The following is a 15,023-nucleotide window of genomic DNA, read 5'->3' on the forward strand; positions in this document are numbered from 1 at the left end:
AATTGTTTATTTATCTTTTTGTTTAATAAATTTCTTGATTTTCATTATTCAGAGCAAATTTATGAAGTTTTCATATCATTACGAGTTAATTTATATCTAATGAATAGTAGGATGATCAATTAATGCCGAAAATACCTTGAATTAAAATTTGATTTCAATAAATATATAAATAAAAACAAAATAAAGGACTAATTTCAGTAAATCACATAAAAAGACAGCTTCCTAAATCATTTTGAGAGCATGAATATGAACAATTATTTTGACATGTGATATGAAATAATATGAGTTATAACAATAAAAAGAAATTAGAAGCAATCCAAGCAAAGAATAAAGCAAAAGAAATGCTGTTTCTGATGCAAGAACGTGCACGTCAAGCAGCTTCCCAATTTTTACCAGAATCACTTGAAAATGATCCAACAAAAGACTTACCTGACTCAGTTCTATGTCCCATATGCTGTGAAATTATGGATTTACCTGAAAGAATGCCAATAACTCTATTTCCATGCGGTCATACAATTTGCAAATCTTGCTTTGAGAAAAATAAAGAAAATTATAGCAATAAGTGCTGTGAATGTAGGGCACTTATAACATCTCAAGCTGTAAATCAACCTCTTTGGGATATAATCAGAAAGAAAGCGTATTTAAAGGAAAAATCAAACAGTTCTGATTCAAAATTTACCGATGAAAAAGCAAGTAACATCACACTACTTAATATTTTCCAACCTTTGCTTGAAAAAGCGATTCAAAAAACAAAAGCAGCCAAAGAAGAACTAGATATCATCCAAGAAGAATATGATTCTGCAAATGATGAGTACAATCTTTATTTAGAACAAATTACAGAACTTACAAAATCAATTGAACAATCTAATTCAGAATTGAAAGTTTTGATTGATGATGAATCACTACAGAAATCGAAATTGGCAGAATTAATACCACAATATGAGGAATTAAAGCTTTTGGCTGGAGTTATCGAATAATTCTTTCTAATAACTGTCAAACAACAAATAATCCATATGTGATATTATGTGCTTGGATGTACTCATTATATTGACAAGCGCACAACTCCGTTTATCCTGAATCAATACGTAGCTTCTGTTTCCAATATTTTAACCTACCTTATTCAAAATATGTTTCACACTTTTTCTGAGAAGATTTAAGCTGATAAAAGGTGTGAATACATATTTTAAAAGGTTCTGATACTTTTTTCGAGCTTACAAAATAAGTTTTATGGAAAATAATTCATTTTAAAATGCGTCGTAGAGCATGGAACTATACTCCACTCCATTTTAGAGTTCATAACATGTCATATTTAAATTGTTCATCTTCTTATCTCTACTGGTGCTAAAAAAGATACAATATATAATGGATATTCTCCACTCAATTATGCATCACAAAATGGTCATCTTGAAGCTGTTAAATATTTTATCTCTATTAATCCTGATAAATATGCAAAGAGTAATTCGGGATCTAATCCTCAGTTTCAAAAACTCATGTAAAGGTTACCCAAATTTCGATGGTGACAAGTAATAAAAATAAATTTGAATTTATACGCACAGATGCAGCTAGAGCGAAATTTAATCATAACCAAGACTGCCAAATAGATTATTCATAAATATTAATGTATATGCGAACAACTAAAGAAAATTTAATTAATGAACAAACATTTCTTGAAATCTTGATATCTTGTATTATTTAAAAATCTTGATAAATAATTTGTATTATTGTGTATTTACATAAAAAATTGGTTAAAATCAGACAAATAACATTTTTGGCGATAAAAATCAAGAAATTCGTTATTTTTTATCAAACAAAAAATGAGTGAACCAGAGAAAAAGGAAGAGACTGAAGCTCCACCAGCTGAACCCCCAGCTGAAGGCGAGCCACCAGCAACCTCAAAATCTAGCAAGAAAAGCGAAAAACCAAAGAAGAAGAAATTATCGAAGAAAGAACTTGCAAGACTAAAGCGTGAAAAGGCCGAACAAGAGCGTCTTGAACAAGAAAAACTTGAAGCCGCTAAAAAAGCTCAGCAAGAAAAGGAAGAAGAGTCCAGAAAGAGAGCTGAGCAGCAACAAAGATTAGAAGAAGAAAAGGAATATATTAAGAACTTCAGACTTCAAAAGGAAGAGAAAATACAAAAGATTGTTGCTAATTTTGAAAAAACAGAAGACTGGGAACTTTTCAGTCAATGTAGTCATGCAATTGATGTTCGTTCTGAGGCTGATGTCAATACATTCATATCACAGTTATCAGAAGTGAATGAAACTGATATTAATCAGCTTTTCGAGCACATTCATTTAGCAAAAGTTATCGAAAATCAATTACGTGAAAGATCAGAGAAAGCGCAGCTTGCCAACAGAGTTCCTTTATATACAAGATGCAACAGACAAATTGATACATTACAACAATTAATCAATCAAAAAATCGAAAACATTACAGTAAATCACCTTGCATTCAGCGATAAATTCTCTGGTGCCAAAGGTGATGTACAAATCAATGGTGGATCCGATGATATTACATATGGTATGTGGGTAAATCTTTCAAAGAATCCAAGAATTAAAGATGTAACAGTTTGCCAAGGCGTTACAGTTGAAATTCCAAAGCCAGTCGCTATGGCATCTGTTGCCATTCGTGGAATTCGTAACAAAGAGAAGCCATTTGATGAAAAATATCTTTTCATCGATCGCCTTCTTCACTGCGACTTCTTACAACTCCCTGCTCCTCCAAAGCACATAGGAACCATTACTATTCGTCAGCCACCTCACAGTTCTTCACTTGTAAAGATCGCATATCCTCTCAAAAACGCCAACGCTCCGCAGCCACCTCTTAACTTCCGTATGGCTCTTGACGAAGCATCTCTCAGCGAATACTGCCAGGATGCTACAATTGTCATGATAAAAGACGGAAAACCAGATGCATCTCCAATTACAAAATGTTCGATCGAAGACAACGATGTTTTGTTTAGTTCCAATCTCATTGGAACATTCGGACTTGCTGTACCTCGTTACAGGCATTTTCCATTCCAATTCTGGGAAATTTCCAGTCAATCACCAACATCCGTTGAAATTTACATCCAAACACCTGTTCTTCAGCTCGCGTTAGTTATCAACGGCGATGGACTCGTTTCCATGGAATCTCCATTCAAATTTGAAAATTTGACACCTGTTGCAGCCATGAATTTCCTTCTCGAACGCGGCATCAATCTCGAAGCTCCCGAGGCCATTGAAGGCATAGAGCCGAAGAACGCGAACGTGGAAGAAGTTCTCCACACAGGTATCGCTGATGTCGCAGTTGGATTTGCGATCAGATGTTCGAAATTCAACAGCGAAATACAAAGTGACAGAGCGATGTTACTTTTCAGGGAAAAGACGAATTACGAGGAAGAACCAAACGAAGACGATGATGAGAAGAACATCAAGGAGAGCCATGTAATCATTGTAAAGGCTGATCACATTGCGGAAGTCGAAAACATGGAATTAGGTGACACTGTTTCTCAAAAAGCAGTGAAAGAAGCAAAGATTCACCAACTTTTGCTACCAATGTTCTTCGATAACGCAAGTGAGGATGTGCAGAAGACTGTTAGAGAGGCACCACCGTTCTTGTATAATGCATTGCTGTTCTTCATGAACAAACTTAGACTGTTTTCAATGACTCAATAAGTTTTTTATTTTATTTATATTTATTTGAATATTTTTGATATAAAAATAACTAAATATTTATTTGAATTTTTATTTAAAACAACATAGAGATTTTGGAACATCATTATGAAGCAATTGATATTTGTTGGAACTTATATTATCATCCTTATAACTTCAATGAATCTTGAAATCATGTAAACTATTTTTTTGCGAGTTTTGAGCGTTTGTAACTTGAAATCTGATATACACTATAAGGAAGCTCTAAAGTATAATGTTCACACACTGCCATAACTAGATAATGAGCATATTTGCAATGTATAAAACCATTTATCTTCACTGAAATTATTTGATAAGTATTCTCGGCTATTGATTTCACTTTATATACTTATAGGTATAGAATGTAGTTCTATTTCTATAGATAAATGGGACTTTAATTTGTATATTTTATATTGGAGGTGCAAATTCGTGTGCAAACTTTCTATATTCCCAGATTTAGAAAACGTAAAACATTTTATTTTTTTTGGGAATGAATTCAGAGGAATGGTATGATACTGGTACTAAAACAACATTTCATTTTGATGATAATGGAATGTTTGTTGATTCTAATGGAAAAGGACCTCAAAAGGGATTTAAAAACAATGGAAAATTCAGCGATTGGTTACACAATTTAGTAGTCAATAGAATTAAAAAGCTAGGATTAATTGAGAAATGTCATCCAGAGAATGGAGCTCCTATATATCATACTTCTAACGCATTTAATTCACCAGAAAAATTATTAGTTATTATTCAAGGCACTGGAAGAGTAAGAGCTGGCGTATGGTCAGTAGGTGTTTGCGCATATTCTGGAATTAATGCAGGATCAGTCTTACCAGATATTATCGAAGCTCAAAAGCGAGGAATGGAAGTAATTGTATTAAATCCAAATGACCCACGTTCCGATATATTCATGACAAGATATAGAACTAATCTTGGTATGATTAGACACACACTTGCTGTATTTGAAGATTTAATAATTCCAAGTGATCCAAAACGTGTTTTTATTCTTTGTCATTCACTAAGTGGTGAGTGCACAATAGCTATGATACGTAGATTCCATATGTGGGTGATTCCTCACATCAAAGCCGTCGCAATGACCGATGCTTACGAAAGTCCTCCAATTGTTGAAGGCGTTAAAATGACCAGTTGGAGTAAACAACACTTTCACAACTGGATATGTTCCGATAAAGAAATAAATTCTCCTTTACCAGAAGGAACAGCTTCAATCCATTTCTCTGCTGGAACAAAAGATCATTCATTAAGCACTGCAAAGGCACGGCCATTTATTTGGCCTTTCTTTGATGAGAATGGCGCTGATAAAGAAACAGATGAATTGGATAAATTTGAGGATTATATTGGAGATGACATTTACATTAATCCAATTTTCCACTACATACCGTATTGTAATATTGCTTAAGATTATGTTTAATTAAATATTGTTTGTATTATTATTTATTAAATTTATGAGAATATTTTCTTTGTACTGCAAATAGACTAATTCTCTATATGTGAGAAATCGATAAAGTCTATTAATGTTCCATTATGAAGAAAAGTAAGCCATCAAATGATTTTTTTAGAAAACGAAGTCATAGGATTCTCTTAAATATTGTTATAGGATCCTTTTTTATGGTGACTATATTCATCCTCTTCAGAAATAATAAAACAGAAATGGACTTTGATGATCCTTTTAAATTAAAAAACAAAATTTCATCAGTTAAATCAAATCCAAAGCCACCAAGGTCAGTAAATGACGAATCTTCAGTGTACATTGCTATTTTCGATGAAGAATACGAAGAGAAAGTTTATCATGAATACGTATATAAGCAATGGATATCAAAATTACGTCAAAACCCAAGGATTGATGGTGTTGAATTATACTCATTAGTCAAATGGTCTAGTCCAAGTTTTGATTTATCAACTATTGTCGTTCAAAATCCACCTCATTTTATGTCGGACCCAAGAGCTTGGCAGTTATACCATATACTAAAGTTATATATGGAGCGTTCTCTCAGCAATTGGCTATTTTTGATTGGTGATGCTGCTTATATTAACCATGATAACTTCGAAAAGTTTATTACAGACGAAGTCCTTCTTTCATACGATCCAAATTCGATAATGTTCAAAGGTTCATGCGTTGAACCTCGCTATTTCTTCCAAGAACTTCAAATTTCATCCGGAGTTCTACTTTCTAGAGAGACCGTCCGAAATATCATTGATCTCGATAAATTCTGGAATCATACATTTGAAATAGAACTGAATCCAGATGATGCTCTCGGTCAATCTTTTTGTCAACTAAATGCTTGTGCAGATCTTGGAATTAAAAATGGATTCATTGGTGGTGGGTTTAACAGCGATCGTGATTATAACGTTCTCTTATCTGGTGATGATTCAAAACTGCCTCCTTGTATTGTTGCAGATAATCTCAAGAACCCGCCAGCAGGAATTGCAGGTAACTGCGTTAAATTTGAACAGAGATTTAGTGAGTTTATATCTTGGGCTGGGGCCAAGAAAAATTTGAAAACTCAATTCCTGAAAAATGCAGAATTAATGGTTCGACACATTAAACCAGAATACGGAATTGTTTGGGATAGGATGAATCCAATATTATGCAAATTATAGATGTTGTTGTTTTAAATAAATAAAAAAAATCTTCAAATTTTTTATTATACTCATTTTCATATATAAAGTTTCCTCACCTTGAGGATACATAGAGACATATATATTATATTTGATATCACCAACATAAATTGCAACTAGATCATCTATGACGCTAATACACCATAATCGTTATTGGATCAAATTTTTTATTTAATTGCTAGAGGTGACTGTTGGCCTAATATATGCAAAAATCAAAACCTTATTTTCAAAATTGAATGAAATTTTACAAAAATTTTGAAAATTTTGGGAATATGATTATACAATTAGTATATAACATGATTTTCAGATTTGATTTTAGACAATCTGATTTTTGACACTATCCGCTGTCAAATGCCTTATTTTTCAATAGTTTATTTATTCAAGTTTCTTTTAGATGTTTTTAATTCTTTCCCTCTTACCTTTTGCAAAATGCAAAGGCAGAGGCCTCCATATTAATGGAATTAATCAGAGAAAGAAAGCTCCTCGATTTTCATTTGGACCTCACCTTCCAGAAGAAAATCGTCCGAAAAAGAAAGTTCCTCAAACTTCTTCATTTGATGACTATCTTCCAAAAGAAAAAACAGGTTTTTCATTTGGACCCGATCTTCCAGAAGAAAATTGGCATCCTAAGTCATTTGGACCCCACCTTCCAGAAGAGAATACAGCGATTCCTCTAATGCCTGCAAATGTTAAAAAAGTAAATAACGAAAAAGATTACTCAACAAATAACTTAGAATCAATCGCCGATGAAGTTGCCAGTACTTTCCAAATCGATGCTGATAAAGTTCGTCTTTTCTTCAGACTCAATAAATGGTCGAAATCCAGCAAACAACTATTTAACGTGATTCAGTTTGATAGATTAAACATGGCAAGAACAGTATCTTATGCTGGCACTGTTGTCAAAATCACAAAAGATTTTGATGGATTTCATGTTCAATGCCGCCGCGTAGGTATATCTGCAATTCTTGCACCTGTTGTGCCGGCTCTTATACGTCCACATCCAGAAATGGAGGCCTTTCTTCTTAATAGTGATCAAGTAACCAATATTTATAACAATTTGGTTTCACAAATTCAAGGTGATCTCAACGCTTATAAAAACATATAACTTTTTTCGAGAAATAAAAAATGTGGTATCTAATTCTTTCAAAGTTTGGCATTTATACTTGATTTGAAATTTTATCAAAGTTAATATAATTATAAGTTCCCATTCAACGAAATATAAAAATGTGGAGAATTATACATATAATTTTTACATAAAACACTAAGAAAAATTATCAGATAATAATTTTATTCAGTTTTTTAGCATCGAATTAAGTAAAAGAGATTTTCAAGGATGTAAAAATGAATGATAATCATATGTATTTAGTGCAAATTAATATTAAACCAGAAATTTCAAAAAAAATTCGATTCATTCTCGTAAATCATGTTTATTATATAATGAATTGTGTTCAACTTTTCAGAAAGAATATTATTATATATGTAAATATATATTTTTCAGAAGTTATAAAATTTAAAATTTTGTGAAGTCCGAATTTGAGCTTCGCTCAAATTCGGATTTTACAAAATTTTCATTATATGAATGTCAACAAATGAGCGAAAAAAATTTTGTGACGTACGATTATTTTCTTTTCAAAAAAATTGAATCAACAGAAAAGCAAATGAGGGCCTAGGTTCCATCTCCAAATAACCCGCTCGCAACATTTACGGTTGATCCGGTCACATCCATTTCAATCCTTAAATGAATCCATGTATCCCCTATGATTTCCTAACGCCAAATTCAAATTCTGAATTCTCATATCCTTTCAGAATTCCTTGATATTTCAAGCTGAAACCAAGCTTACAATCAGCTATTTATGTAGCTTACTCAAAATTCCTTTAGAATAAAGATTTATGTGTAAAAAAATTCAATTTTTTTTTGAAAAAGAAAATAATCGTATGTCACAAAATTTTTCATTTGTGATGTTCATATAATTATTCTTTTTTACTCTTCGCTTAAGAAGCAAATATGAAATATTTTAATAATAGTGGCGCTACCAGCTTGATTGATAACAAGATCATGGTCCAAACACATTTTTTAAGTGTAAATCATAATAAACCGACATGTTTGGAAGATAATCTAACATATACTTGTTTTAAGTACTCATATTTGTTTAGTGATCAACGTATCTTGATTTCTTTTTCGCCAAATTGAGATTTTAATTTGATTTTCATTGATTTTCTTTTCCAAAGCACAAAATTAATCCCTGATTGGAATATGATTGGTTTCATACCAAGAAAGAAAATATTTTGTTATTTCAGATAATTCATAATTGTTAAAATTTGATTATTTGTCAAGCAAGTCGTATCTAAGATAACCTGCCCGCTAACATTTGATGTGATGTCGAATATTTGCATTAAGGAATACAAGTTATTGATTTTTGTTTGATCTGTTAATAATTTTGCACTTTTTATTATATCTTTTACTAAATTTTTATCTGGAGTATTCGTGGCTTTGAATTGTGTCAATCTGGATGAAATTAATAAATTTAATTTTTCATCTAATCGGTTAGATTCTTGGAACCACTGTGAATAAGATAGTAGTGCATATTCTGTGCATTTTTTAATGAATTTATCTTCTCCAAATTTAGCTAATGCAGTAATCGAAGGATTTTCAGAAAATTCGCCAAGTTTTTTAAATTGAGCAAAGCACTTCATGACGTCATTCCGCCATTCTGTTGTAGTTTTGTACTTGTTATGTATTAAATTGTCTTTAATTGTTTTCAGATCAATCGAATCATTAAATTTTGTACTGTAATCTAAGTCAGTAACACCATCTGGAATAAAGCATTCATTAAATACATTTCCTATTGGAGATTCCATGATGTCTTTCATAACTTTAAGGTGTGGTCTGATATCCATATTCTTGCGGACTTAAAGTTTTATGTTAGAAATTCAGAGAAATATCAATTGTTATATGTTCACAGATATGGTCGCTCAGAGATTTTATATTTGAGTCAAAATCAAAAAAATCATATCGATTGAAATCAAAAGGTTTTATTTATTATTACTAAAAACAATCTATTATAACTCGGGCGTAGTACTAGCGTTTGATAACTTCCTCTCATTATCATCAGCTTCATCACTTTCTGAGTATGAATACTTGTCCAAGCTTTCTTTCTTTTCTTCGCTTCCTTTTGGTTTAAATACAACAAATCCGAAGATGATTGCAAGGATTTGTATTCCAACGAAAAACAAGAAAGCATAACCTAATGTCATTGATGATTCAAGGTATGGCCATATCAAGCATACAATTGTTGATAAAATCCAGTTCTCTGCTGTTGAAATAGCCATCGCGTTGGCACATAAATCTGCATCAAAGAGATTTGCTGCGGCAGCAAAAGGAATTGGACCTGTTCCTATGCCGTATGTTAATTGCTCAAGGAACAAACCAACCATGAAAACGTATGATGAGAGGTTTAGTTTTTGATGCAAGCAAAGTAAAGTAAATGCAACTAATTGTCCGAAAGAAGAGATGATCCAGCATATTCTATGGCCTAATTTATCTACAACTACAGCTGCGATGCATGTTGATATTAGCTGAATTACATTTGTTAAAATTCCGATCAAATTAGAGGAAATTGTTAAGTTTGCCTTTGAGAGAATGATTTGCATATTGGACATAACAGCGTTGATACCTGAGAATTGTAAGAAAAACATGCAAAGAAACGCAATGAAAAGTTCTTTTTTGACATTCAATAATTGCGAAACTTTAACCTTGGCTTTCTTTGTTTCTGGCTCGGGAATAAATAAGAACGTGCATGATAAGATGAATGCAGGAAATGCGCAAATGATTGAAACTGCTTGCCATGAAACATAAATTCCCAAAATTGTGACTATTAAGAAACCTGTTGCAATACCAATTTGATTCATAAAACCAAATAAGAATTTCTTATCTTGTGGTGCAACTTCTGCTATAAATGTTGGACAAATTGTGGAATAAAAGCCAAGTGTCATACCAGATAACGCTCTGAAGATGAAAACCATTGCTTTGCTGTTTGAAAGGCCTAGAACAACCCAAGCAAATATTCCATAAAGTGATGCAATGAATCCTGTCCATCTTTTTCCATATCGATTTACAAAAGGATTGATTGCTAGTGCTGCAACCATAGCAGCAAGTAATCCGATGCATGTAAACCATGTTGATTGAAGAGTAGTCATATTAAATTTCTCTGAAATTGGTGTTAAAGTAAAAGTTGTGTAAACTAAGCCAAAACCCATATCAACACCTCCTAGTGCAAGGAGTACACCACATATATAAGGATTTGAGATCTTAGGTAGATTAACCATTAATTTTTAATGATTTTTCTGAATTGTTAATAACTCATTGAATTTGAATACCTTTCAAAAAATTCTGAAGGATTTTGCCAGAACTTAATTAAACTGCTTAACTTCATTATTTATACTGTATAATACCTTTTTATTAAATTTACAATTTTGAATTCCTGTGATAAATTTGTGATATTTACAATCATTGTTCCCGGATTATAATATCAAGAACCTTCTATTATTACAAATTATACTCTTTCTTTTTGAATAACATTTTATTTCAAATCTTCATAATGTTGTTCATAAAATGTTATCAATCAACAATAAGGAAAACATTATCCAGAATGCATCTATTTAAAAAAGATAATTCATTTTGAAGATTACAAATTTTCTGATTTACATTCAAATTTTAGATTCGGTGTTGTTTTTATATCACATGTTCGGTGTATTTTGGGATTTTGGAGTATTTGAAGTTATGTTATCTCAGATTTCTAAAATTTTAATGATATTTACTTTTTATTTGAACCTTCATTTAGCTAATGATTTAATAATACAGATTTCATCTAGTCCTTATAAGAGAATTTTGAATTTGTTATAATAAAAAAACAAACAGATATAGCTTACACTTCTATAATAAAGATACCTTTTATAGAAATCAGTATGAAATGTGTTTTGACTTATTGGAAGCATATCAGACATAATCGCCATAATCAAAAAATCTATATACCCAATAAGTAATAAATTTGTCGATATAGATTTTCCATAAAATTAGTTTTTAGTCTGATCTTAAAATAAATTTAATTTTTTATAAAAAAAATCACATTTAAAAGTACCTTTTTAGTAGCTCGAAATCCTGTTGGTGGATTTCGGGCGTACTTCAAAATTAGCTTTTCTTCTACATATGCAAGCTATATTTTAAATATGGAGCAAATCGGATCGGCGAAAGTAGTTTAGTTACCTTTATAATCGTTTTTTTTTCTGAATCAAGATAGCAATTTAAAAAAGAAACGAGAATGTATCACTATATTGTAATCAATGCATATATGCCGTATAAAGAAGCTTAAACTTGTTTTAGAAGATGAGCAAAAATATCTTTTTCAAGAAAGAAATATGAATTAAACTAGGCAACTAATGCCAGAAACTTTATGCAATTGATCATGTGGAATAAGGGTTTCGTTTTGCGAAAAAAACGTACAATACGTAATTTCGCTAAAAAAACATTTAGCTAGCAATTTCGACCTTTGACTCCACTCAAGACGTCACTTTTTTAATTTTGCGGTATCATATTTTTGGAAAATCTTTATGAATATTATATAAAAAGTCTCTTTAATATCTATATTTCATATTTTTATCGATTTTTAAAGTTTTTGCGAAAAGTATTCAATTATTTTTGCTATTTGGTCGGGTAAATGTCAGATTTGCGACATTTTCTGATATGATATTCAGATTCTACGTTGATAATAATGCTTATAGAACCCTCTTGCTATTGTGTCAAAATTGCGAAACCGATAGCAAAAATATCTCGCAATATCAAAATTGAGATATTGAGTGAATTATGCATTATAGAGATTAAAAATCTGATTTGTGAAAACATCTCATCAGTTTCTAGCTAATTCAAAAATCTTTACTATCTTATTCGATTAAAATGAAAAGGGAATAGTTTCATTATGCTTTAAATGACAGCCTTATAATATAATCATAGTTTTCGCTCAATATGCAGCATTTTTTTTTCGAAATCTATGGTCAATATCCTAAATACTGATTGCTTTGCATTCATATCTCTTACATTTTCTATACCCACATCACTATTCATTGCTATTCCTATCTTTTTCATTTTTGTTTGTTTCTCATAATTTCTCAAAAAACATGATAACTTGATATTTGTAAATGTCATACTTTATAACGTAAATAAGAACTTGACCTATTAAGAAAAGCAGTAATGAAAAGAAAATCTGAAATTCATAAAAATTACAAGTTTTTGATGACAATTAGCTTAATTAAACCAGGTACAAGATTATATAATTGTATTTTCTATCCAATTATCCATATAATATCTTATCCAGAAAAAATAACTTGATCAATACCAAATGATTTTTTAACTAGTAAATAAAGTATTTTCTTTACACACACATTGTATATCATAGTTTTTTTTTTGGTTTCGCAAAACATCCAAAAACAAATATGCTATAAAAGTGACAATTTTAGCAAAACGAAACCCTTATGTGGAAAGCAAATGCCCACTTTTATTCTTCATGATATTGGATTTGTTTGAGCATTTTATAAATTCGGAGTAAAAATATATGCAAAGAATAGTATAATATTGAAACAACATAGCCTTGCTTTGATAGCTTCTGAAATCTTTCCAGATTCGAGTTTTCCAGTAAAGAAATCTTTTATAAAATTTTGAATTGAAATTTTTTTTTGTATCGGGGAAAAAAATGTTGTGGATTTTAATGTGGACATTTGATTTCAATTCAAGTTTATTAGCTCCCATGAAATCCACAAATGTACGAGAAGTTGGCCAGTACTCATTACTTGGATCTGCGATTCCTTTTAAAAGATATATTCAATTAACTTCCAGAAATACAAAAGATTCTGGTGCAGTATGTCGTAGAATCAAAAATCTAAATGATAACTGGGATATTTATTATGCATATGGTGCAATTCATCCAAATTCCACGCGAACACAAATTTTTTATTACACAAAAGAATTTTGTCCGGAAAATTCTGCAATTTGGACAGGGTTTGCCATTAAAATGCAATATTTGGCTAATTCAGACAATGTTTCAATTTATATTCATACAAATAATTACACAGCAAAGCCATTTCCACGAGATCCATCATGCGTAATACCTATACATCCTGAAAGTCGTAAGATGAGATTCCATGTTTCTTATGAAAATGGAAATGTTCTTGTAAATGCTTCAGAATCGTTTAATCCGTTCATAGAATGTGGTTCATTTTACTACAATTTAATTCACGGCTACTTTTCATTATATTCGTCAACTGAAGGTGAAACAGAAAATAATAATTTATTAAATTTTGTTTACACACCACATTCTCCTGAGATTCCTAACCCTGAACAAGCTACAGAAGAAGCAAAGAATCGAAAGGCTTTATTACATGGCAAAAAACGTAAAGCGAATAAGAATCTTCGTCGAATGCGTCAAAAATACACAACTTATTACAGACAACAGATGCAATATGAAGGCCAACAGCTCAATGGTGGCACTCCAAACACTGTACAGTTGCGAAGAGCCTTCAAAGAGATCAATGAACTCTATAAAAGAGCTGCAGAAGGATTAGATATCAAAGAATTAAAATCTTTCATCGAAGAAACTGTTGATGAAAAGATGAAACAAGCTCTTGATAAGTTGCAATCAACAGCTGATGCAGTTAATGAGTTCAAGGCAACATATAATGAAATTTTTTCAAATTCTGCGAACGCATTAAAGGATATTTTAATGGAAACAAAGATTATGATGGATAATCTTAACTCTACATTGCATTACAAGGTATCTGATCTCTTTGATATGCCTTCAAGTGAAAGAAAAACATTAGATGAAAACATTGTTGAGAAAAATGACAATTTTATGTTTTCTTTAGTAATGATTATTGTTTGTTTCATTGAGTTTGTCTTTTATATAGTTTTCTTCTTGTACAAACACAAAGTAACTGATCATTTCCACAAAGCTGACTGAAAAAAATGTTTCGTACCGAAATGGCTAACAAAAAAAGTGACAGAAAACCTTAAATTGCGCGGCAATTTTAATTAAAAAAATAAACATGAATTTTTGTGATTGATATTATGCATTTTATTTATATTATATAAGATTTAAATTTAGGGGAAAAATTGGAAAAAAAAAATAAGATTGGAAGTCTTTAGGTAAGAAGGAAAGGGCAAGAGATATATAGTGTACCTATATACCTCTTGCCCTTTCATTCTAAGTAGAAATGGGAGAAACTTTGTCCGCATCATAAGTTATGCGGACAAAGTTTCTCCCATTTCTAATGGGAATTGTAGGCTATGAGGCACTGATATATAATCAGTACCTCATAGCCTACAATTTCCCTTATTAGACTTCCAAACTTTGAGTTAATGTCAAGACATTAACTCAAAGTTTGGAAAACTTCACGTAAGAATCAATCGTCAAAAACCTCGATTGCAGTTATATTCATTGTGTTAAATTTGATTTATTTTGAAATTTTTATAAATTAAATTTTATATAACATAAAGCGTTATGAATTAGTATTTCCATATGAATTTTATCTCGAAAATAGTAATTCTGTACAGTTATATTTCGGTTAATTTTGGAAATTTCTAGGAATAGTTTAAGATAGTATGATTATTTGTTTTCTTTTGACCTGAAAATCCCATAGTATCATTTTTTTGGCTCCAGTAATTTAAAC

At 31.1% G+C, this 15,023-nt stretch overlaps 8 protein-coding genes across 8 annotated transcripts, besides 1 other annotated feature; 6 read left to right on the plus strand and 2 right to left on the minus strand.

Moving 5' to 3' along the window:
- Window positions 1-281: 281 nt before the first annotated feature.
- On the plus strand, window positions 282-977 carry TVAGG3_0271900 (E3 ubiquitin-protein ligase rad18 family; the record flags this gene model as incomplete). The annotated part of the gene is made up of 1 exon (XM_001580916.1): window positions 282-977. One exon carries the CDS (start codon window positions 282-284, stop codon window positions 975-977), a length of 696 nt encoding a protein of 231 aa, XP_001580966.1.
- An 837-nt stretch (window positions 978-1,814) lies between these two features.
- Window positions 1,815-3,712, plus strand: TVAGG3_0271910 (lung adenoma susceptibility 1-related family; the record flags this gene model as incomplete). Its single annotated transcript, XM_001580917.2, has 1 exon — window positions 1,815-3,656. The coding sequence occupies one exon, from the start codon at window positions 1,815-1,817 to the stop codon at window positions 3,654-3,656; it is 1,842 nt and encodes a 613-aa protein (XP_001580967.1).
- A 449-nt stretch (window positions 3,713-4,161) lies between these two features.
- TVAGG3_0271920 (FAM172 family protein-like protein CG10038 family) lies at window positions 4,162-5,111 on the plus strand (the record flags this gene model as incomplete). The annotated part of the gene is made up of 1 exon (XM_001580918.1): window positions 4,162-5,088. One exon carries the CDS (start codon window positions 4,162-4,164, stop codon window positions 5,086-5,088), a length of 927 nt encoding a protein of 308 aa, XP_001580968.1.
- A 93-nt stretch (window positions 5,112-5,204) lies between these two features.
- On the plus strand, window positions 5,205-6,327 carry TVAGG3_0271930 (uncharacterized protein; the record flags this gene model as incomplete). The annotated part of the gene is made up of 1 exon (XM_001580919.2): window positions 5,298-6,290. One exon carries the CDS (start codon window positions 5,298-5,300, stop codon window positions 6,288-6,290), a length of 993 nt encoding a protein of 330 aa, XP_001580969.2.
- Window positions 6,328-6,695: 368 nt separating this feature from the next.
- On the plus strand, window positions 6,696-7,609 carry TVAGG3_0271940 (uncharacterized protein; the record flags this gene model as incomplete). The annotated part of the gene is made up of 1 exon (XM_001580920.1): window positions 6,703-7,413. The coding sequence occupies one exon, from the start codon at window positions 6,703-6,705 to the stop codon at window positions 7,411-7,413; it is 711 nt and encodes a 236-aa protein (XP_001580970.1).
- Window positions 7,610-8,597: 988 nt separating this feature from the next.
- Window positions 8,598-9,206, minus strand: TVAGG3_0271950 (bromodomain family; the record flags this gene model as incomplete). The annotated part of the gene is made up of 1 exon (XM_001580921.1): window positions 8,598-9,206. One exon carries the CDS (start codon window positions 9,204-9,206, stop codon window positions 8,598-8,600), a length of 609 nt encoding a protein of 202 aa, XP_001580971.1.
- A 151-nt stretch (window positions 9,207-9,357) lies between these two features.
- TVAGG3_0271960 (major facilitator superfamily transporter) lies at window positions 9,358-10,653 on the minus strand (the record flags this gene model as incomplete). Its single annotated transcript, XM_001580922.1, has 1 exon — window positions 9,369-10,634. The coding sequence occupies one exon, from the start codon at window positions 10,632-10,634 to the stop codon at window positions 9,369-9,371; it is 1,266 nt and encodes a 421-aa protein (XP_001580972.1).
- A 2,393-nt stretch (window positions 10,654-13,046) lies between these two features.
- On the plus strand, window positions 13,047-14,458 carry TVAGG3_0271970 (lectin, mannose-binding, 1 family; the record flags this gene model as incomplete). Its single annotated transcript, XM_001580923.2, has 1 exon — window positions 13,106-14,314. One exon carries the CDS (start codon window positions 13,106-13,108, stop codon window positions 14,312-14,314), a length of 1,209 nt encoding a protein of 402 aa, XP_001580973.1.
- A 44-nt stretch (window positions 14,459-14,502) lies between these two features.
- Window positions 14,503-14,751: a mobile genetic element.
- The last annotated feature ends 272 nt before the right edge of the window (window positions 14,752-15,023 follow it).

This window comes from Trichomonas vaginalis, chromosome V, assembly GCF_026262505.1.
Source record: "Trichomonas vaginalis G3 chromosome V, whole genome shotgun sequence".
Lineage (NCBI taxonomy): Eukaryota > Parabasalia > Trichomonadida > Trichomonadidae > Trichomonas > Trichomonas vaginalis.